At 42.8% G+C, this 23,104-nt stretch overlaps 5 protein-coding genes and 2 long non-coding RNA genes across 14 annotated transcripts; 3 read left to right on the top strand and 4 right to left on the bottom strand.

The window, feature by feature from the left end:
- Positions 1–3,381: 3,381 nt before the first annotated feature.
- On the top strand, positions 3,382–6,378 carry guca1b (guanylate cyclase activator 1B). Its single transcript, XM_042097966.1, has 4 exons — positions 3,382–4,441; positions 4,715–4,864; positions 5,311–5,425; positions 5,664–6,378. The coding sequence occupies exons 1-4, from the start codon at positions 4,241–4,243 to the stop codon at positions 5,786–5,788; spliced, it is 591 nt and encodes a 196-aa protein (XP_041953900.1). The 5' UTR covers positions 3,382–4,240; the 3' UTR covers positions 5,789–6,378.
- A 254-nt stretch (positions 6,379–6,632) lies between these two features.
- On the top strand, positions 6,633–9,272 carry oard1 (O-acyl-ADP-ribose deacylase 1). The gene is made up of 6 exons (XM_042097676.1): positions 6,633–6,686; positions 7,111–7,197; positions 7,459–7,624; positions 8,050–8,108; positions 8,445–8,557; positions 8,760–9,272. The coding sequence occupies exons 2-6, from the start codon at positions 7,141–7,143 to the stop codon at positions 8,860–8,862; spliced, it is 498 nt and encodes a 165-aa protein (XP_041953610.1). The 5' UTR covers positions 6,633–6,686; positions 7,111–7,140; the 3' UTR covers positions 8,863–9,272.
- A 155-nt stretch (positions 9,273–9,427) lies between these two features.
- On the bottom strand, positions 9,428–13,104 carry apobec2b (apolipoprotein B mRNA editing enzyme, catalytic polypeptide-like 2b). 2 transcript variants are annotated; one of them, XM_042097671.1, is made up of 4 exons: positions 12,772–13,104; positions 12,237–12,561; positions 10,482–11,028; positions 9,428–10,078 (listed from the first exon to the last, which is right to left on the bottom strand). In XM_042097671.1, the coding sequence occupies exons 2-3, from the start codon at positions 12,557–12,559 to the stop codon at positions 10,494–10,496; spliced, it is 858 nt and encodes a 285-aa protein (XP_041953605.1). In that variant the 5' UTR covers positions 12,560–12,561; positions 12,772–13,104; the 3' UTR covers positions 9,428–10,078; positions 10,482–10,493. The 2 variants fall into 2 exon arrangements, with proteins under 2 accessions (XP_041953605.1, XP_041953606.1); XM_042097672.1 differs by having other exon boundaries at positions 12,237–12,803.
- A 725-nt stretch (positions 13,105–13,829) lies between these two features.
- Positions 13,830–21,148, top strand: LOC121713210. Of its 6 annotated transcripts, XR_006032760.1 has the most exons (4): positions 13,830–14,230; positions 14,576–14,733; positions 15,257–15,388; positions 15,578–15,707. It is a non-coding gene; the product is annotated as an uncharacterized LOC121713210 (long non-coding RNA). The 6 variants fall into 6 exon arrangements; XR_006032762.1 differs by lacking the exons at positions 14,576–14,733; positions 15,578–15,707 and adding an exon at positions 21,038–21,148; XR_006032761.1 differs by lacking the exons at positions 14,576–14,733; positions 15,578–15,707 and adding an exon at positions 15,920–16,507.
- si:dkey-109j17.5 (zinc finger BED domain-containing protein 4) lies at positions 16,581–19,877 on the bottom strand. Its single transcript, XM_042097670.1, has 2 exons — positions 19,171–19,877; positions 16,581–18,741 (listed from the first exon to the last, which is right to left on the bottom strand). Exons 1-2 carry the CDS (start codon positions 19,318–19,320, stop codon positions 16,945–16,947), a joined length of 1,947 nt encoding a protein of 648 aa, XP_041953604.1. The 5' UTR covers positions 19,321–19,877; the 3' UTR covers positions 16,581–16,944.
- ccdc115 (coiled-coil domain containing 115) lies at positions 19,995–22,854 on the bottom strand. Of its 2 annotated transcripts, none has more exons than XM_042097675.1 (6): positions 22,725–22,854; positions 22,449–22,571; positions 22,209–22,312; positions 21,079–21,206; positions 20,529–20,708; positions 19,995–20,348 (listed from the first exon to the last, which is right to left on the bottom strand). In XM_042097675.1, the coding sequence occupies exons 2-6, from the start codon at positions 22,563–22,565 to the stop codon at positions 20,227–20,229; spliced, it is 651 nt and encodes a 216-aa protein (XP_041953609.1). In that variant the 5' UTR covers positions 22,566–22,571; positions 22,725–22,854; the 3' UTR covers positions 19,995–20,226. The 2 variants fall into 2 exon arrangements, with proteins under 2 accessions (XP_041953609.1, XP_041953608.1); XM_042097674.1 differs by having other exon boundaries at positions 22,731–22,841.
- Positions 21,217–22,199, bottom strand: LOC121713211. The gene is made up of 3 exons (XR_006032763.1): positions 21,637–22,199; positions 21,463–21,467; positions 21,217–21,293 (listed from the first exon to the last, which is right to left on the bottom strand). It is a non-coding gene; the product is annotated as an uncharacterized LOC121713211 (long non-coding RNA).
- Positions 22,855–23,104: the final 250 nt, after the last annotated feature.

Here is a 23,104-nt window from a genome sequence, read left to right as displayed (position 1 = left end):
ACTCTGCATGTTCTCATTTCACCTCTGCTTTCTTGCCTTCTCTCTCTCTCTCTCTCCTTCTCTCCCCCCTTCCATGTTTGAGAGCCAGGCCAGGCGGCAGCAAGTGTGAATGTTTCTGGCCAACTCCCAGCAAAAAGTGCCCCGATGACTCACAGGGAAATGTCACCATCTTCATTTATAATGGATGAAATAGACACAGCAAAAAAAGAAAGAATAGAACAGAAATATACTTAAATATAGGAGCTTGCTTCACATTGCCTCAAGGGTGAAAGGAAAATGGTTTCAGGCCTGGTGTTATGCCTGTGATTCATTACTGCATGGTCTAGTAAGCCTATGTAATCGGCCTATATCAATTTAAACATGCCCATCCATCCAGGTTCTGTAATCTGCATAAGAAGGTGTTTTCATGAAGGTCACGTTTGGTGTGTGTCACATTTCGAACATCACCGTGTCAATTAACAAAAAAATTCAGCACAAAGCTCAGAGGCAGAGAAGCTCATTTTAGTCCAACACATCTGTAATTCCAGTCAGCCAGTTAGTTATCCCTTGAAAACAAACACACTTGGGAGTCTCCCCTTTCGCTTCAAAGAGGTTTGCAAGCACATTTAATTTTTGAGGGAAATGTCCACCGAGACCACCACCGGGCAAAACAAATCCAGTGTCCTCTCCTGGCAGCCTGGGCTACAGGAAAGATCACAGTGCTCATTATGGACTCACCCCTGTGCTTTGATCGGTCTCTGTCACGCTGTGCAGCTAACTGCTGAAACTCATCTGCCAATTTTATCGGCACAGCTCTTAAGACTCTGTAAAACACACATTCTCTAAATATCAGGGAGAGTTAACCCTTAAAGGTGTAGGTTTTTGAACATTCTAAGTTCCGCAACAATTGAAGGTTCTAAAATTCTATGTTGAATTCAATGAACCCAGATATTCTTTAGAATGTTCATTTCTCAACATTCCCGTCACACCGGTGTGATGGTACTCCTTTAAGGGTTAATGGGTCGGGCTTTATTCTGCTGCTTGTGTCCCCCTGGTCCTTGTGCGGACAGGCCTGCCATTTCAGAGTTTTCACAGTCCTGTCATCGAAAAAAGTTAAAAGGCCGGCCAATTAAACTGATGAAAGTTATCCCCTCTCTCTCTCTCTCTCTCTCTCTCTCATCTCTCTTTTTCTCTCTCTCTCTGTCTCTCCTGTTTGTATTTTTTGTTTTTCTCCAGCTCCAAACTTTGTTTAATGATGACTGGCGGTTGTCCCTGTCCTCCTAATTTGATTAATTGCATTAGTGATAACTTTATTCATACTGCATAACAGAATTGAGATATTAAAAACCAAACCCATTATTCCCCCCGTCCTCTCCTCCACCTCCCCATCTGTCTATCACTCCCCTCCTCCCTCTCTTCCCTTCTCTCACTCCTAGATCAGCATTATCCTTTCCTTGATTAATGTCCTGTACAGTTCTATGGATTGTATGGTTTCCATTCACTGCCTCCGTTGCTGTCTCTGGCCTTTTCAGAGGTGCTCAGAATGTGAGCGGACGGAAGGCCTGCCGCTGAGTGTTTGTCATGATCGATTGTGCTGCTGGGCCACCTGGGGCCCTGGTCAATGCAAGGAGTCTGATGGACTACGGAAAAAGGGGAAGTGTCTGATACCTGATGCAACTCTGCTTAGTGCAGCGCCTCCTCTCCAGTACCTTCTGAGAAACTTGATAATGCATTTCCTTCACAAAGAATCACCACTGAAGGGGATTGTTCCCTCTCTGGGAACAATCTCTCTCTCCCTCTCTCAGTTATATGCTACTGTATGCTCTTTTGCAATAGCCTACTCACTGCAGCCAATAACAGAAATGTTGGAATGTTTAATCTGTATAACACTGACATCTATGGGCACTTATAAAAACTGCAACCTCATTGACATCAGCACAGCCAATAAACAGTACACACTGTATATAGACATGACACTCCCTGCCTTAGATCAGCTTTGGTTTGGAGAAAATGAGTGAACATGAAGTGGGTTTTGTTAGCTGAACTTATATTTCTCTTTTTAGCATCTGTTGTTGTTCCACAAATAGCAGCTGAATGGTTCATTAAAGTCAGCAAAATAATCAGTGTGGCTGTGCCACAAAGTGAGAAATGTTCATTAGAGAAGCAGCGTGGAAAAAACAGAAGGGATTATTAATTCATCAGTCTGACTTAATTACCACAGTTATAGACAAGAGGCTGAAAATAATTGCAACTGAGCTGTAACTGATCTCAAGGGTATTACAATTGTGATGTTTTGAAATCTATTATTTATACATTTCAGCGTCTGATGGATAGGACTTCTGATTAGCACAGTTTTAAGGTGTTTAGAGAAACCACTCCACCCCAAAATATCAGTTTTGAGGCAAGGCTCCTTTACAGCTAGACTGAATTTCTAATATCCCCCTGCTGTGAGGGATTTAATTAAATTCATGCGCAAACATACTGAGAAGTGAAGATGGTATCAATGCAGTTAATATTCACACTGATACCCACTGATTTTATCTTAAAATGTTCAGGATGTGATTCAAATTACCCCTGAGTCCTGAGTCTCTCTATGAGAGTAGTATTAACTTAAACACTAATGAATACATTCACTATGAATTTGAACTGTACGTAAATGGACCCCTATTGGCACTATACGGCTCATTTCTGATATAGATGTGATAACTAATCCAGTAAGTGCCTTACTTAACTCTTCTTCAGATGGCCTTGATATTTCTGGGGCTAAGCGAGCTTATCCCTATGAAGGGTACATTCAGCACACCAGGATGTGTCCCTGGCAAGTTACACTGCCCCCTCTGGTAGTTTATATATTACACGCTTTGTGTAAAATATTAATACTCCTAGCATGCATTATATACAGATGAGTCAAATGACAGAAAGTTGCTGAGGTTCTGTCTGTCTGCATTTGACCACCTGTCCAAAACGGCAAAGGGGGAAGTATACACATGGGTCAAATTTGCTGCTCTAGTCAGATAATATCCTTTATCACCCGGAGAGAAGAAATACTCTTTTCAACAATAATAGAAAAAAAGGAATAAATCAAATATTTGTAAAGGCAAAAAACACAGAATCCTTTTACTGTATATAGTCTTTACTTTGCCTACAACTTTTAGGTGTAGCTCATGTTGTTGAACTGGTGAACCCAGTGCCCCGTTCCCATGGGGACTGTAAGCCCTTCACGGTTCATAGGTGTAAAGCTTTTAATATAGCCTTGGAGCCGTTTGTTTGAGGCCCCGTATTTAAATTTAATTATAAATAGCCAGACATTTGTGGCTCAAAGAGATTAGGAAATGTCTCCCCTCAGTGATCCACCGGTTTAGGCAAACAAGAGCAGACCTCTAATGTGGTGACCTGGGTATGGGGTGTGCGTTTTGCAGCCATTATGACAGGCCAATTCGGGTCACTGGGTAATTGTGTTCTGACATGACCCTGTCTGAAACAATGGCAGTGTCATAGATGATTTAGCTTTCGCAATTATGGAAAACAAATGAATATACCAGTGGTTAGATGTAGTCTGTTAAAGCATCCACTGTTACACAAATTAGTCATTTCTGATTATGGAAATAATATGGGAATAAATGGATGATATAGGTTTCTCCTTACTGGAAATTACTAGGACTTATTGGTAAAAATTAGCTAAAAAGTTGTGGATTTCAACTGAACAAAATTAGACTCTTGGAGAGTTTAAATGCAAAACTGAGGTTATACACTTGCACAATTGTGTAGATTCATCATCATCATCATTATGCTGCACGGCCCCCAGTATTTTAACCTGGTCATGTGGCACGTGGTTGGTGAGGACAGAGGCAATGTCCAGGTGCATGACAATAATTACACTCTGGCTAATTGTCTTTGACAAGTTGACATTAATGTGTAAGCCTTACGATCATGTGATACATAGAAATCCTTGCCTTGTCTGTACAGTGAGGCGAGGGATAATCAGATCACAGTTACTGTAACTCAGTTGGCTGTGGCCTTGATGATGAATAAGCTCTTTGAACAATATCCACACGCATTTAGGGATATTTTTTGTTTATTTCACGGCGAACAGGACAACAGGGCGAGGAGGATTATATCTGTGATGGTATTGCGGCTCTGGGAATGAATAGTGGAACTTGAACTCAAGGTCACTACGAAAAGGTGCTCTCAATAATGAGAGTGACAGTTTTCTGTTGAGAGGTAAAAAGTTCAAGTTTAAAATTCAACCACCAGCAGCGTGATGGGTCAGCGACTGAGCGAGGAGTGGGAGGACAAAGAGATCGATGTGGCCGAGCTGCAGGAGTGGTACAAGAAGTTTGTTGTGGAATGCCCCAGCGGCACGCTCTTCATGCACGAGTTCAAGAGCTTCTTTGGGGTGACAGAAAACCAGGCCGCTGCAGACTATATAGAAAACATGTTCCGAGCCTTTGATAAGAATGGGGTAAGTCATCTCAAATCAAAAGTCTATTTGTTTCCTGAAAATATCCACAAAGTGCTTTTAGGTGTGTTTACACTATTAGATAGCTATTAATTATAGATCCTTCTAGACAAGACCAATGTGTAGGCTAAACATAAGTTTAACTGAATGCACTTTAATGGGTATTAAAGAATGCAAATTACTAATTAGTCAGTTATTTATCCATTGTTATTTGATGGGAAAGTAGATATAAAGCAAGTAGAGGAGGTACTAAAGACTACACTCTTTTATTGCCAGGATAACACCATTGATTTTCTGGAGTATGTGGCAGCCTTGAACTTGGTGCTACGGGGCAAACTGGAGCACAAGTTAAAATGGACGTTTAAGATGTATGACAAGGACGGCAGTGGCTGCATCGACAGGGCAGAGATGAAGGAGATTGTGGAGGTAAATTGTGGAGTTCGTAATCATCAGTGATACACTGTCTGCTGATTGCAATGGGCCTTGTGGAGACAAACAAAACAACTTCTCATTTACATACTTCTACCTTGCAATCTATGCAGCAATCCAAAACAGCTAAAAGGTCATTTGTATCAATTAATGTTGATTAACAATGCATGCTTGACCTTTGTGGAAACAGAGTCAGAATTCTATGAATGAATTAACATGTTATGGAAAGGATTTGTGGGGAGCTCTAGATCACATTTATAAAAATGTTAACGCTACCAAAACTGTTTGTATTTGTATTGGCATTAAATGACTATAATGACATATAAATTGGTATGATCTTAAATCACAATGGCTGCCCTTTTTGACCGTGACCTGTGTAGGCCTATTTCATTCTCAGTGGTTGAAGGTTAGAGCCTTAAATGTTTAATTTCTTCATGTTTTAGGCCATCTATCGCATGAAGAAAGCATGTCATGGGGAGCTGGATGAGGAGTGCAACTTACTCACCCCAGACCAGGTTGTGGACCGGATATTTGAACTGGTGGATGAGAACGGAGATGGTGAGCATTATGTGCTAAGTGCTTTCACTTACAATGTTGTCTGTGTGGCTGTTATCATGGGGAGATGTGAATAGACGCGGTAGAAGGCGGAGGCGTTTGCAGACTTCAAGAGAGGCGTGTGAAACAACGTTTACAGGTCCCAGATGTGATGTTCCTTCTGATGAGTGCTGTTCTTTGTGGGGAAAAATAGATCTTTGGAAGGGTAAAGGGTTTTAAAACTTCTCTCTGCTGCACACAGGGGAGCTCTCGCTGGACGAGTTTGTGGACGGCGCCAGGCGAGACAAGTGGGTCATGAAAATGCTGCAAATGGATGTCAACCCAGGGGAGTGGTTCAGTGCTAGACGCGGCAGCACGGAAGTCTGAACCCAAAATAAGAATCCGACACTCACTGTGGACCCTGAATGGACATGGGAGTCCCAAGCGCACTCGAATGGAAACGCAAGAGCGTCATGAATGTCCCATAATCCCTTCCACTAGTGCGGACCCTTGTCTTTATCTTCATCCAATATCTAACCTAAAGCCCAACCATGGAGCCCTATGATAAAAGGACAACCTCGATGACTCTTTCATGAATCATAATCCTTCATATAATCCTGAACACTCATAGGGAGACAGATGAGCTCTTCTGGACACATCTACCACTTTCATATTGTGTCTGTTGTTATTATTACGGCTTCTGTCGGTTGCATGTTTTGTGAATATTTTCCCAGGCAACTGAATTCTGTTTGGTGCCTCTCCCTTCTTTTAGGTTCATTGCTTTACTTATAGCAATAATGGAGTGATACACTTTTCAACCTTGCATATAGTGCATATGCACTTACCCAAATAGTTCCTTTCTCTAGTTATCATGAAAAATAAGTAAATAACAAGCAAAAACATTTGTGTCTATACATGTATTTGTGTATGCCTTGTTTGTGTAATAGATTTGATGTATGTTTTTGAACTGTGAAGGGTGGCAATAAACACATTGAACGGAATGTCTGAAAAGTGTGTAATCTTACAAGTAACCTAGGGCTTGTAAGAAGTCCTCGTTTTTTTCAGTGGTTATTTTATTTCTTTTTAAAATACAAATCTCTGTTTTATTGTAAACTAGACTGCAATAGTTATCACTATAGCCTACCTATACATTTCAATACCCATAAACACAGTATAACAGTGACGCTGATTTTATTATAGGCTAGATGAAGTCGAGCTCCAATTCGGTAGGTGGCGATAGAAATCCTAAGCAGCTACACAGAGCAAGAATGTTCCGTTTTGAGAGGTTGTGGTCTTTATACTATGGATAAAATCTAGCCTATAGTTAACGTTCGACTGAAATATATTTAGTTTAGACTGAGGTGTAATTTCAGACCTTTTACGCTTGGCAAGACCTTTGTGTCAGAGTGCATTATCAGAATAGTTTCCCATATCCGTCAGTCAGATTAGTCAGCGATTAAACCGAAACTGAGAACCGAGTTCTTCAGTAGCCCAGCTGACGAAGATGTAACTTATTGTAACTTTAGCAAACTTTCGAAAATTAAAAATCTATAGGCTTATTGCCGCGGGGCACTATTAAATCCTGGTTCATGAAGGGCGCATTATTTATGTCCGTGCATATAGCCCAGCCATAGCACATCTGAGACTATTCTGACGTGTCATTGCAGATCAAACCTTTTTATATTTCATGAATGTCAACAATTTGATAGGCTTATTGGACTTCTTTTTCTGACGCTGTAATGTCGACGGGATCGGTGGAACAAACCTGCCCCAGCGATGAGGCATCAAGTGCAAGTGTGAGTGAACAGGTGCAATCATTTTTGCCCACTTCTGTACCTAGCTACCTGAATCTGGCTGGGAAATGCCCAGTGTGGATGCTGCTGCCCTGCAGGCAGAGGTCACTGATGCCAAATAAACCACCAGCACAATGTAACCGTTTGAGATGAACGTGACATGTCTGTTCATGTCTGTTCATACAAATAAAAACTACTGGAGATGCTTGGATGAACTCAAACATGTAATGCTAATTGTCCGCTTCCCCTTCATCATTTGGTCAGACCTGTATGGGGAAATGGAAGCTCCAGCACGTGAAGGGAGATCTGTTCTCTTGCCCCGCGGACGAGTCCCTTGCCCACTGCATCAGTGAGGACTGCCGGATGGGAGCTGGCATCGCCGTCCTCTTCAAGAAGAAGTTTGGAGGGGTGGATGACCTTAAAGCCCAGAGTGAGTATTTTAGGAGCACTGTGCTGTCAGGTGGTAATGGCAAGGCCACTATGTTGATGTGTGATCAACACTCCCATATAAGGAAAAGTCGAAATGTGTCTATCTAATTTCTCCTAGACATAATTGAGCTCAATTAAACACCAATATGAGATTTTCTCATATTTCTTACTTTGATCGCCTGCGAAATAGCCCTCTTGTCTCAGTTGAAGTCTAATTAAAAATTATCTTTTTTCTTTTCAACCTATATTGCTCCTTATTTCCCCTAAAGGGGTGTTAAACTGGTGGAATCTCAATCAGAGCTTATTTATTTCTTGTGAGACAAAGAAAAGATTCCAAAACGAGACATTTTCCCCTGGGCTTCATTCAGTTGTTAATTGTGTGAGTGCAGATGGTCGGTAAGATTCACGTCTCTTTCACCCTCACAGAGAAACTGACCGGAGAGTGTGCTGTGCTGAAGAGATCTCAGCGATTTGTTTACTATCTGGTAAGGGATTTTGATGTTGAGCATGAATGAGTGCTTTAAATCGTGTGGCCAGGCTCGCTCATATGATTGCTGACCTCATCATTTTGAAGTGGATGGCGGTTCTGGCAACATCTTATACACACACATTCATTCACATTTAGATATTGATTTACGTGACACGTGAATCAATATCTTCAAGTGAATAGGCCAGGGGGGACAGGTATCCAGTTTTTACTTTATGTTTGGACCCCCATGGTTTCAAACCTATGCCACTGGTGCGCCTAGCTCTACCAGTTGAGCTACAATAACTTGATGTGTGCTCTGAGCGTTTATTCCTGAGCTTCGCTGTTATTTCAGATTACTAAGAAAAAGTACAACCACAAGCCCACCTATGACAGCCTGCGAAAGAGTCTGCTTGCCATGAAAGCTCACTGTCTGACAAATGGAGTTACAAGAGTATCTATGCCAAGGTATTTATATGTCTCCAAATGTTGTATATTTATTTAACATAGTGAACTCATAGTTAACCAACACATTTTGCATTAAAAGTAATTGATCAATGGGGAAAGGAAGAAGGTCCTGCTGGCATTATCATAAAAGTGCCATTTTGTTACATCATTCCTTACAGACAAGATTGTTCATGTTTCTTATTTCCGTATTTTATCCCCCTAGGATTGGATGTGGTTTGGATCGACTCAGCTGGGACAAGGTGGTAGTGATGATTGAGGAGATCTTCCATGATGCAGATATGTGTATCACAGTTTTTACTCTCTGAGAAAAATATGCAACAGGGAGATCCTATGTGGTCAGGAAGCTCCTCTTGGTGTTGGGCTCATTACCTTGCTTTTTTATTACTGGCTGCAGTGTGCTACCTCAAAGATGTGTTTATTTGTGACCTTTCGTAAGGCAATAATCTTGCTGTATTCATAGGGGCATGCCTGTGTTGAAGGTTCCATAAATGAAGGCATGACTCATCACTAATGTTTTTTCCACAATGATGTTCTACTCTCCTGAGTTCAGTTCCTCAGTCCTCATGTTTGGAGTATTTTTGAAACTCATGAATTTATTTCTGGATATATAATTCAACTTTTGTTATATTTGGGACTGTTATGGGAGTCAAATGACCACCTAATGTAAACCCTCATATTGTAAAGTTGTTTATATTAAAAAGATATCAACCTTTAAGTATGAGATAGTGTTTTTACAACAGATCATTGTGTCATTTTGTAATGCACTTGTATTATAGGAGTGATGATAATAGTGTGTGTGTGATGGGCTGCTACATGCTAGATTGCCGTTGTGAGTCCGTGTCACATTGAAAAAAAAAAGTGTCTGCTAAATATCAGTCAACTTGAAGTTTTTAACTTAAGTTTGACATTGACAGTGAATTTGGTAAAATAAGGTTGATTTGTTTTGGAAAGCGCACTGTCCATTGATCTGTCCTTTTGACATGGTTACAATTCAGTATCAATATGCAATCCTGAGGTTGTTGTGGCTGGAAAGATGAGATGAGCTCACTTCAAGCAGACATTCAAATTTTATATAAATACAGTAGAGAAAGAGCACATACTTGTTCCTACATTCAAAATATGTTTTTGTATAAGAAATTTAATTTCCTATTTTTTTTTTTTTTGCTTTCATCAGACAATGTGAAAAAAAACCTATGAAAATATATGTGTCTAAATGCAACTACAACATTTAAAATATTATGTTTTGTTTTATGGGATTTTGTTTCTTTGGCTTTATTATCCAAAGGCTTTCTAGTAAGTGCTGTGAATAATTGAACTGTGACATCACTGAGATTGTGACTGAATAATGAACTAGACATATGGACAGTTCCAGAATCCTATGCAAATTCTAATTAGCTGTCTCTGTTCATCGCTTGGGATTCATCATAGGTTATAAAGCTGGTTGAAGACGGTTGACTCCTCTGGCAAGAAACAGGTAGGGAACTTCATTGATAACTTGCAGATGAGATGTTTAGAGAAAACCTGTGACAGAAAAGGAGATTTAGCTCTACACAGGGCTGCTAAGGGTACATTAATCTTGTCCGGTTACAAATATTTTCTAACAATACTTCAGCTATATGTTGAGACAAATACATGAAAGACCTCTAGGGTCTATTAAACAACTGAACATTTCTGCTCAGTTTGAATGTAGTAATGAATCAGGGAACTTCTAAAATCCATCATGGGATTTTTGTCATCATGCATTATATCAAAACTGAGAAGTAGTTTCCATTCAGGTCAGAGACTGGGTAAGCCTGAATGGTGGCTTCAAACCAATCTTACACTACTGAGACATGAATTGTAGGTCTATGTATGGGGTAATGGAAAGAGGTAGGCAAAGATAGGCCTTCTCCAGTACATTACAGGTGAGGTGACAGACTCTTACTATGGCCAGAAGTTATTGCAAGATGTTGGAGAGCCTCTCCTCGTAATACTCATAGTTCTCTTGACAGTCCTCCCAGGGAGCAAAGGTCTGCTCCTCGTTCTCCACGAATGTGTCCCAGGTGTAGGTGAAGTCCAACGGCCTCATCATACGCAGCTTGCACCCAGCGCCGGCCAGAGCCTTCAGCCCCTCCTGCACCTCCGGCTCTTCCCAGTCGAATAAGCGGGAGCAGAATATGGTGAGGCGGAGCGATGTGCGGGCGCGGAGAACCTCCACGATCTTGGTGGCGCAAGCCGCGCAAGGGCTCGACGACATGTACCAGGTGATCACGTAGCCCTTTGTGGCGTCATACTGGGGCAACACCTTCTGGAAAAAGGCGTCCTCGGCATGGAAACCCGCATGCTCGTCCTCCAGGTAGCCTCGCATGCCGTCGATGGACTTGGACTTGTCCTGGATGTCCACCAGATAGCACAGGAACGTCTTGTTCCGGCCAGATGAGTATTCAACGTTCCTGAACTGGAACTTGTAGTAGAAGGGGCTCATACGTTCTCTTAACAAAAAAACAAATTAGAACAGGATTACTTGGATATCTCAAAGCAATCACTTAAATTATAGTTCATTGCAATGCACAACATGATGCTGTGATAAAACAAAGCCAATGGTAACTATAAATAGTGAAATCACTTAGGCTTCATAGTTCTTGCCAATCCTTGAGATTATATTTAAATGCAATACACAGCATAATGCCATGATAAACCAAAGCCTGTAGAACCGCTATGAATAGTCCCAATTATGTCAATGGCTTTATGACAAACCCTGCAGGATCCTCTGTTGTCATAGTCAATTTCAGGAATTGGTTCAGGTTCCTGGTTTCAGCCTGCAACATGAGATACCCTTTGCATCTGATGCAAGCAAACAATTTCCTCTCAGTTAGTAATGGATGTCTGGGAGATGAGGAACGGGGTGGGGGGTTCTGAGTCAGTGTTGTCCTAGGCTCACGTCCATGACTTGGACCTATGTTTGACAGACATTCTTCCACCAAATACTGCAGTCAGACAAGGACAAAAACTACAGCAGTGTTGACATTTACAGAAATTCTGAATGATGACATCCATTCTCTTTATGGTCAACGTTGCCGCAGTAACATTACATAGCTGTGCAATTCTCATTAGTTTCTTGGTAGATCTAGCACATTCTGCCACTGCAAAAGCATTGTATGATGGAAGCAGGTGCTCAACCATCTATTCCCATATGTATTCAACAAAATCTCTACACAGGGAGCCTGAAACAGATGTTCAGCATTCACAGCATTTTTTTTCTCCCCGAACCTTCAGGGCTTGAACTCAGCACTGTAATATTATATATGTTGGCATGGCAGCTAATCTGTGTGAGTGTGTGAGAGAGAGGGAGAGGGAGACAAAGAACGAGAGAGGGAGATAAATGGAGAAGAGAAAGAGTGTTCCAAATTGAGAGAAATATATTTCCAAATACAACTAGGCTGTATAGAGGTCTTGTACAAAACAGTCGTTTTAATATGTTGGCATGGTAGCGAATCTGTGAGAGTCTAAAAGTGTGGGAGGCAGAGTACGAGTGAGAGAAAGAGAGACAGAAAGTGTTTGAAATAAAAACAAAAGGGTTTATTGAGAAATACAAATAACCATGTAAGTGTATGACGGGGAGAGATGATGATATGAAGGAGAAACATCTTTGTACTATTGTTAAGTTTGACCTAAATGCCAGAGAGAGGTTGTCACTCACCCGATGATGATCTCAAATGGCGGAAGCTCAATGGGCTCCATCTTAAACTCTCCATCCTCCTCCATGGCTTCTGCCCCTTCCTTGCTCTCCTCCAGGGCTTCTGCCCCTTCCTTGCTCTCCCCATTTTCTGCCGGCTTCTCCTCCCCTGTCTTCCTGGGTTTCTCCGGAGGCTTCTCTGGTTTTCCCGGCTTCTTGGTTTTCTCTTCCTTCTTCTCCTTCTCTTTTTCCTTCTCCTTCTCCTTCTCTTTCTCCTTCTCTTTGTCAGCTTTGCTGTTCTCTTTCCTCCTCACTGTCAGTCTGTTGAGACCCTTTTTATCTGCCATGGCTGCAACAGACAAACAAGGTGGTGAGGGTGGGGCTGTGTGTGTCCAGCTATGAGGAAGGTGAGGTGCAGAATTTGTTTGTATGTATGTATGTATGTATGTATGTATGTATATATGTGTGTGTGTTAAAGTGCTCAGGTGGTGTTGTGTGTCTGCCAGCGTTTTGATAGTTAGTTAGCGTGATAGCTGAGTGAGCGAGTGAGAGTGTGTACCTGAGCGAGACAGCCAGGAGTGTGTGAACGAGTGTTGGCGAGCGAGTCTGACCCTGTTCTATCAGATGAGAGGGGGAATCCAAAGGCAGCTGTCCTCTCCTGTTTCCAAGCTATAAAAAGGCCCAAGGATAATGCAGTCAATGGGGGGTAGGTGCCTGTGTGAGTAGGGGGTCAGTTGCTACACTCATCTCTCAGTATTGATGCTGTCATGCCGTAAAAACAGGCCTTACAGAGCCCTCTTGTCCTTCAACACATTGTTATTTCCCACTAAACACATTATTATTTCTTCTAATTTCCACCTCCTTGAGAGTTGGCCACTTATCTCTTAGCACAAATACAGCTCACACACTTATGCCCTGCGCCAGGTATGTCTGCTGGCTTTGTGGATCTGTCTTTTTGGGGGCTGTCAGCGTACCAACAACAGGCCGTTTATTAATAACCTGGCACTCTGGCAGCAAGCACAGCGCAGTGAGCAGCGGAGAGGGTCAGGCTCTTTTGAATTTGTTAATAGCTCAGATCAACATGGGAGCCCCTCCTCCCCACACCATCAAGGCCCCGCAAAGGTCACCAGCTCCCTGAACCCTTGACAGAAGAGCAGACAGACTCTCACTGCCCCTCATTGTCCCTCTCGTTTTCCACAGGCTTTGAAGGGGCAACTGAGAGGCTGAGAAAGAATAACATCCTGATATCTGACCGGGCTATTATTGCACATAAGTCCCTCTGCAGGCACTGGTATAATAGGGGGAAATATGTATTCATCAGAGCAGTTCAAAGGTTGTTTACTTGTTGTGGAGACAGGGCCGCCCACATTTGAGATGAGTTTATTAATACGTTTTACTGTTTCTTCTTGAGTATGTGGGAGTATTAACCATGTCAGTCAGTCATTCACTGGATCTGGGAATGAAGATCATGAGAGTGGAATCTGTGTCCCAGTATGTCATTTTCACTGAAGCAGGACTGCCCCCTCTGATGGTAGCCACTCGGAACTGTCCTCTAGGGCAAAGCAGGACACCTTTTACAAAGTTCAACCAGAGACTTTCTAATGAGGAGGTACAGCACTCAAAGAATCCCATAGAAATATATGGGGTTAATTTGTAATGCAAACATGGCAGTCATCTACATATATTCCGTCCTTTCCGCCAACAAAAGTTGACATGTGAATACATCGTGCCAATCATGTGGTATGTTGTGAATGCATCGTGCCAATCATGTGTTGTGATCTCGCAGCTGGAGCGTGGTTGGTGTCGTGATGCCTTGCGCACACGCAGTTCTGTCTGAAATAGATGCCCGATAAGTGCCCAAAGTGCGTTGCAATATGGCCACCGAGTGGAGAGACTTGCTTAAAAGGACTTTGGTTCAATACTGCAGTCAGTTGGGCCTGTTGTGTACTGAAGCTCAAGTACATGGAATATAACATCAGATGTTAAAGACAGACATGTTGTCTGGAACGACTGTTACAGTAAGTGACCTCCTGCTCCTAATTAGACAATGATATTTAACATTTTCATAGGCCATAATAAATCACAAACTATGTCTTTGATGGAAGAATATGCTATCAATCACAAACCACTCAGACTTGATGACTAAGATCAGGACATGACTGACAGTGAATAGAGAAAGGAATGAGAACAAGTAACTGTAAAAGAAAAAATGTACCTCTTAAAATGCAATGGCACAGTTAGACATACTGTACTCAGGGGGATGTGGACAAGGGCAATTCAGAGCTACGGTATGTCTTTTCTAACTGCATGTTTATTCCCCTGATTCTCCTTAAATGTGTTTTCCATTTTGACTTCCATTTCAGACACATTCATTCTGTTTTCTGCTACTTGTTGTCACCTGTAATCTACTTACCATTCTGCAGTAACTGTCAGTCATGCAGTTGTCATGAATGAATAGTGTTACGACCCCCTGTGCCCCTTCAGGTCCTGGTCTGTCAGTGCACGGTCTGGCCTTGGCCAGGTTAGGCTAATTACATTATTAGATGCACCTGTAATTGGGTGGGGCTATAAAAGGGGTTCTGTATCTCTCTCGGTAGGCACTTTTTCCCTCCTTTCTTGCAGGCACTTTGATAGTCCTATACACTGGCACGTTATTCTTTCTCTACTCTTTATTTCTATTTCCTCTTTTGCCTTTCACTTACTCATCTTACATGCTGATACTACCATTTACATTCACGCATACATGCACTTTTCAACATTCATCTCCCTAGACACTTTAGTTTGTTAATGTTGCTATCAATATTAATAAATGGTTAAATTTGAAACTGTTGTTGTCTCCCTTTAGGTTGCGGTCTGTTCACGAGCTGGCCGTAACCATAGAGATAACATAACATCGCTTAGACTCGTAACTATGTGTAGGAGAAAAGCATGTGCTTTTGTTCATGCATTTGCACATGTTGCGGGACAAAGGTTTCTTAGCGAGGCATTCTCTTTCTCTTTCCCTCTCTCACTCCATCGCATCCTGTTCTTCCTCTACTCCCCAGCCCCCAGCGTTGTGCTGACAGCTCATCCATTTCAGTTAGGAGGAACCAGCCCATCTGTGCTCACTGCAGCCATGCTGGTAATTGCCTCTGAAATGAATTACTTGGCAGAGAAAAGAGGAAATTGAAATTGAGGTACCCTCTCTTCCACACACCCACATATAACCACAAAACACACACACATACAAATACAGTCGGGACAATATTCATTACATCTAGTCTGCACTAATACTCTCTTGGATGTACAATTTGCACCAGACTGTATTCACAGACTCATTGCTCAGCTAAGCTAAAACCCACTCCCACACTCACCCTCTTTCTTAGCAGCACAGCCTAGCACATCGAACAGACGTGAATCTCAAGCAAAGCCAGTCACAGACAAACTCTTTGTGCCCAATCAGAGACAATGCCAGGGGAGAGAGGGGAAAAAAGAACAAATAAAAAGATAATCATTTTAAGTGTTTTTTGTGAAGAGGGTGGGCAAGCGTGATTGCTAAGGAAGCCTTGGATCCCAGGTGGTGAGTGATTGATAAAAAAACAATTGCATTCCGCCTTCTGGTCTACCGTCATTTTCTCTGACGGATCTGTTTTGATGGGGCTGGCGTTTTTTACAATGCTTCCCTGCTGCACACTCACTTGCCAATTCAATTTCCGCATCTGCTATAGGCCTTCCACAGCACTTCAGTGTTTCCTGTACAGTGCTGTCCACTGAAAAGGCCCTTTGTGTTGCGTGAGATCAGCTCCTTCCAATTCCTCTGAGCACCAAGATGTAATTATTTTCAATTATCCGGCACCGCGGCAGTCCTGCTGTAGACAGACCGGACTGCACTGGACACACACAATAGCCTGCATACTGAAACTGTGATGAGATGAGAGAAAGGGCCAGTCCACTCCTTCCAAGTAGCACACCTCTCGATTCCAATTACTGCAGGAGGTGGTTTGGACACACACACACACACACACACACACACACGCATGCACACACACGCATGCACACACACACACACACGCACACACACACACACACACACACACACACACACACTACCCTTCCCTGCAGAGCAAATGTTATTCTTTGCAAATGGAAATCTGTGTGATGTGTCTGTAAAACAAGTTGGCACTCGGATAATTTTACAGGACATTGATGTGACCTACGTTTCACTGTGATGAGGTGTACATATAAATCTGATTATGTCTTCACTCTAAGATGATGTGGAGTCTTGTTTCTGAGGTATTAACCAGCTTTCCTGTAGTCAAATGGGCACAATGATGGGAAATAAAGGTTAAACTTTTCTAATCTTGCAACTGTTACTGCAGTCTTATTTATTAATTCCAATGTCACAATATTAAAGATAGTCACTGAAACAACAAAAATATAAGCAATTAGTAATCAACTCAAAGCTTAATGTCAGTAACAAGTTCACAGCTACAACAATAAATTCTAAACTACTTTAATTAGTTGCCATAGGAATAAGCAATGTATATAAATAAATGTATATATTAAACATACATAACAAAAAGACAATTTAGTGTTCCTTTGGATCAGACATTGGCCTACAGTACTGCACTGGCACAATCTGCATTTAGATTTTTGCATTATGCCTGCCAATTCACTTTGTTCCCCAATGTAAAGCTTTCAAAGACAATAAAGACAGAAGACAAAAAGTGCCTGCTGACCATTTACGTATATTTTACGTCCAAAGTATCCTGTAGTTTGCCTTCAAATAAATAAGAGTCTCCAAATTCTTTGGTAGCAGCCTGCATCGCTCTGGTCTCAGGGTCTTGCCAATGGTGCTGAATATCCTCTCCACGGACGTGGTGGTTGCAGGCACAGTGAACACCTTCTTGGCCACTTGCGACAGCAGGGGGAAGTCGATGGACTTGCGCTTCCAGTAGTGCAGGGGCTCTTCGTCTGTGGGCTCCTCATGCAGGTAGGCGGCCAGCTCTTGCTCCACACTCTTGGCCTGAGTGGTGGGCCTCTGCTTGATGAAGGAGAAGAGCTTGCAGCGCTTGGACGGGGAGGGCTGGGCCTCGGGGCCGGGCTCCGGGGTTGCGGCCGCCTGGGTGTGCTTGGCCATCTCCTCCAGCAGCACCTGCTTGTGCCAGTCGACGTCACTGCTCCAGGAGAGCTTGAATTGGGGGTCCAGGGTGGTGGCCGTCACGTAGAGCGGGTCCTCCAGGATGCCGGCCAGCCTGCGGTCGAGCGCTTGCGCCAGGCCCACGACGACGCCCGTGCAGTGGCGTGCGGTGGTCTCCGACAGGTGCTTGCGCAGGCCCAGCACGCAAGGCAGAGCCAGACTGATGGACACGTGCTTGTCCAGCTGCACCATGTCAGTGGCCTCCTCGAAGGGCTCCAGTACCTCCACCAGCTCCCGCAGGAGGGCCTTTTCAGAGGCGCTGAGGGCCAGGTCCTGCCTGTCGATGATGTCCTCCAAGAAGTCCACCGACTCCAGCATGCGCCTCACGGTCTTGAGCTGGACGTTCCAGTGTCGGTCGGCAGGGCCGACCGGAGCTTGTGCAGTGCCCGCTGAGGTCACCCCAGAGCCAAACACCTGCCCCAGTTTCTCTGGGGCGACAGTGGTTATGACGTAGTTGTAAAAGCAGGCGGCTTTGGTGAGGGCGATGGAGATCTGCGTGGATGAGCGGAGCCCCTCCCGCACGCACAGCCCGAGCGAGCGGGCGAAGCAGTCTATCCGACAGCGGCCCAGGCACTGACCGAGGGAGTTGTCCGTCTCCTCACCTGCTACCACCGTGTCTTTGCCGTCACTGCCACCCGTGTCGTCATCACTGCTGTCATCTTCCTCTTCCTCCTCCTCCACCCCGTTACAGTGGAGGCTGAACCCGGGCAGTCGGAACGGCGGCCTGGTGTCGCAGGGCGAGGGGTCGGCGACCACCCTGAACACCTTCCCGGCGACGCCGTGCGCGTGGGAGATCTCGTCGAACTCAGAAAGCACCCGCTGGGGAATATGGTGGCCCGTGAGGCGCAAACAGGCCAGGAGCGCCGACTTGATCTGCCAGTCCGTGGTGATGAAGTGACAGGTCACTCCCAGGTAGCCACTCATCCCGGCTCCAGTTCCTCCTCTCCAGAGGTCAAGGGTCACGCTGCAGGACTCTGCCCCTGTGAGGGCCTGCTTGGTGGCCAGCTGCACCTGATAAGCGTACGCCGGGATGAGCTGCTGCTGGATGTAGAGACTTGGCTCGGGGGTGTAGCGCGGCTCCAGCAGCTGAAGCAGCTCCCGGAAGCCCTCGTTCTCCACAATCTGCACCGCCTGCAGGTCCCGGATGATCATCTTGGCTATGGCTTCGGATATGAGGGCCTGGCGAGGGTCGCTGCGGTCGAATTTAGCCATTGTGCCTGTGCTTTGAAAGGAGGCTCGAGAACTCCCACCTGTGTTGGCAGTGAAGTTCTGCATGGGCCCCGAGGAGTAGGCTTCTCTTTTCACATCTTTTTTCTTCACAAACTCATCATACATGGCCTGGTGTTTACGCTGTGCAATGAGAGGAAAGAGGAGTTTCAATTGCTCGGCCACATGTCTTTTGCAATAATGAATGGCAAATTGAGGTGACATAAAATGTAAATACAGAAAAATACAAGTGATAACTTAAACAAATTAGACTTGCTACTTACACATTCATTCAAAACATGCAATTACAGCTTGTGGGTAACTTTATCATCAAATGTTATTCATTTAAGTAATGGCGGGTTTCTACGGCTATGGATAGGCTATGTATTTACGGCACAAACTGTCAACGCCCAAGCAACAATAACATGTCAAATGTGTTTCATTAATAAAACAGCAGCGCCTCTACGCAATGACCAGTGCAAAAGCATTCTGTCTAATGCAATACAATCCGATTGGTTTTTAAACCTGCCAATCAGAAAAAGGATAAATTCCCAACTTGTACATCAAACCTACCTTTAGGTGTGTAACGAAGTTGGATGTAACTGTGCGCTTCGCTTGAATCCTAGTACCGCACGCCTTGCAGTTGGACTCGATCTTCCCATTTTCTCCCTCAAATACAATATTGAAGTAATCGAGAATAGACACTCTTGTATTGGACGCCATCTAAGAAGTTTTACACCTTCAATTAAAGGTAAAACCAACTTCATGAAATATCATGCAAATTAGTTCTTGTCTCTCTTGATCAAAACCTTCGTGTCGAGATACACAGCAACATCAAAATGCCGTATAATGGCTAGCAGACTCATGCAACAATAGAAACATGACAACTGGTTTGTTGTCTTGCGTTACAGTGCCCTAGATATCACCCAAACCTGGGACTGAATAAATACATTCCGTAACTCGGATGAGATGTGCATCAAGAAATAATGCAAACGACTCCATATGTACGATTAGTTATTCCAAAATGTCAGATTCGCAAACATCCATCCTCCTGTCGGTACCTACTACGGTTCTAGCCGTTAGCTGACTGCAGCCTCAATTGGGACCAGGAAGTAGACAGTAAAATGATTTTCTGTTTCCGACTGTTCCGACGGCGCTCGTCTTTGCTAGGCGTCTAAGATGCGCGATATTCATGACATCAATAAACCGGTAGATTTGAATAATTGTGATTATAGAGCACCATTGCAGTCAAGGGAGTGGCATCGCATCTCTTGTGTCATCAGTCCAATTCCTCATCCGATTTTACTACACATAACACATCATTCCTTAAAAGCCTTCCTTGTAACAGAATGTATACATAAAAAATGAAATAATAAAAGCATGACCTACAGAAAAGGCAGGATGTGAAATAGTTTATTTTGTTCTTCATATTACAGAAATCAGGACCTTAAATGACATAATAATAAATAAAACACAACTGACAAAAAACATAATCACATTTTATACAACTAAACCTATAAATGTAGCAGCAAAGGTAATAGCACATTTAACAACAATTTCTGATTAGAACACTAGGGGCAATAAAAATGGGAGATTCATCATTGATACACCAGTCCCATAATAGGAGCATCATTCTTTAGCTTCTCCTGTGGTAGTGCTCTTCTGTTTTTCCTTCACCAGTCTCTGAAGTTCGACCCTGGAGGCCACCACTGCACTCTGAAGGGCCGCAATCTCTGCTGCAAGTTCAATCACTGTCAGAACAACATATAATTATTAGACAATTTACCAGAACGACACCATGCGTTTCTTCAGTGAGAATGTAGTTTTGCATAACCCATGTCCATTTCACATCAACTGTAAACAATGCTTGATAACCATAAGACACAGAGTTTTGACTTCACTTCAGTTTGATATCCATTCTTCAGTCTCACCTTGCTTGAAGGAAGATTGTGCTTGCTTTAGGTTTTGTGGAACAAGGATACCAAACCATTTCACAGGATCTTGGGGTTCAGCGTGGTCTGTTTTGGGTTCGTGTGATGTCTCCTTCAGTTGTCCACTGGACACTTCTTCCTTAAGCTCATTTTGCTTCTTGTGCCCTCGTCTTCTGAGTCCTGAGTACAATCAAAGTTTTCATAAAATCAAGTCTATCATTGAAACAAGTCGAAGAATCATGTAGCAAGATGTGGTCATTGAGGCATTTCGCTTTTCCTTGTACAAATTATTCAGAATCCACAACCACTGGTCAGGTAATCACATCCAGATAATACATTTTTGGATCTGTTTTGGTCGTGCACAGGCCTATTAAACACTACAAACTAACACAGTTGGCACAATCATACCACATATAGCTGCTTAAGTGCTTATACATCTCAAAAAGTGGCAAGTTGAATGTCCCATTATGTGTAACAAATTTAGTAAAATAGGTCAGTATGCTTTGCAGGGCACTTATTCAAAATTGAACTGCGATGAATGCAACATTACCATCTCTGGGCGTAGTGCCTTCCTCTTCTGGACCTATGTCTTCCACGGTCACACCAGCTCTATCTCCACCTCCAACTTGGAACTCTTCCCTTTGTGTCTGAAACTCGGCTTCTCCGGAGTCAAGCATTCTGTTGGATAAAAGAGATAATTAAAAAATAGTTTGCTTGGTGTCACTGAGGTGTACTTCAGGTCACAGAGATGTCAGTTTCAGCATTCTACTTTGTGAGTATTGTTAAACTGGTCTGAGGCACTCAGGCAAGATGATAATAAAGTTTGAGCTAATGCTAACAATCATCGGAGTGTCCGCGTTTGTCTCAACCACTGGCTGGCTCTGAGTGATAAAACACGGACATTATGATGATTGACAGCATGCCAGCAATAGACAGGTACTTCTCCCAATTACAGCTCTGCTCCAAACCTTAGACGCACCAGGTCACTATGGTATTACAGTATCTGCACAAATGTAAATGTTATTTCCTCCAAAACCATTCAATTTATTAGTTTTATTCTATTATTTATTATATATACTATATACTATATATTTATTAGTTTTTTGACTTATCAAAATGAAATGTTTGATAGCTTAAATCAAGTTACAGATGTACAGGAGTTCACGTAGACTGACTGGAAGTCAACGTGCACCGAAAAAACTGAAGACTAATGGTGACCAAAGAATATTTTGTCAGATAGCGTGACACCGGTCAGTAAAAGGTCCCTATACAACCAGGTGTTGCATGGCTTCCAAAAGATCCTCTTTTCAGGAGCCTTTTCAATCTGCCTTATACCCCTTTTTGAATTTATTGCCCTCCTGACCACCTCAGATCTACAATACTCAAAGAAGATGTAATGATGATTTATCACCGTTCCTATAAAGACAACAAGACATTAAACAAGTCCTTCTCTCATCTATTAAATGTGTTCATGGGTCAAATTTACACATTTTAATTGATATCTAGGAAATACCCTCTTTGCAGAAATCAGCTTGCCAGGAAGGGACAGTAATCTGCTGCATTTAATTTCCATGTCAATTATGTTTATGGGATTTAGCAATTATACACAAATGTCAACATATTGTAATATCTTTACTTTGGAAATGTTTACTAAATGTGACTCACTGATGGTCAACTTACTTGGTGTGAACACGAACAAGAGGAATCATCTCGCTGGCATACTGTAATGTTGAAACTTGTTTGTTCCCCATAGAGTATCGAGCTTTAGAGAGAGAGAACCAACCCTGCAAGAGAACATGTATGATTATAACACAAATACGCACAGCACAATTCTGAAGTAAGTTGAGTAGCGGTTCATGGGTAGGCTACGTCACATTTCGCGTAATCTAGAGGAACTACCTCAAAGATTTGACCAAATACCTCTTCGATTAGAGAGTTTAGTTTCTCTCTTTTTTCCTCCAAATCCTCCAACTGGTCCATTAGATTAAGCAGTTTGTGGTCCAAATGGAGAGAAGCTTCTTTCACATTAAATCCCATTTTCACCTTTTAGTCGAGACGAAACAACAGTAACGTTAACGTTGGGTAGGATATAAAAGCAGCTTGGCTAATGTCTTATGGCTACGTCTAGAGCTAATGAGGTTACCCTCCTTTGCACGCGGAAATACGAAGGGAGTCTGATATCCTGTGTATAGTTACCTTGACCTAAACAAACTTTACATGGAGAGTTAGAACGATCTCTATTCGTTGGTTTATATTCTCTTCTTTTATCCTCAACTGTGCAGTGATCATGGGCCACTTCCGCGTTTTAGATCATGTGCCACATGACGTAGGCCTACTAAACAGACCTACAAGGTATTTTTGTGTTTCCGTGGTATAGGTCATACAGACAAATAAAGTTAAGTTTTAAGAATAAAGCACAATGAATCATGCCCTGATAAACATAGTTGGATATTTAATGCTATTCATCATTGATTGAATAAGGTTAGTAGGCTTGCTTATATCTCTGGTAGGGATAATTATTAACTGAGGAGGGCATCCATGCGCTAAGATGAAATATGTCAATATTACTATATGAT

This window comes from Alosa sapidissima, chromosome 7, assembly GCF_018492685.1.
Source record: "Alosa sapidissima isolate fAloSap1 chromosome 7, fAloSap1.pri, whole genome shotgun sequence".
Classification (NCBI taxonomy): Eukaryota; Metazoa; Chordata; class Actinopteri; order Clupeiformes; family Clupeidae; genus Alosa; species Alosa sapidissima.
This window is presented reverse-complemented; position numbering and strand designations above follow the sequence as displayed.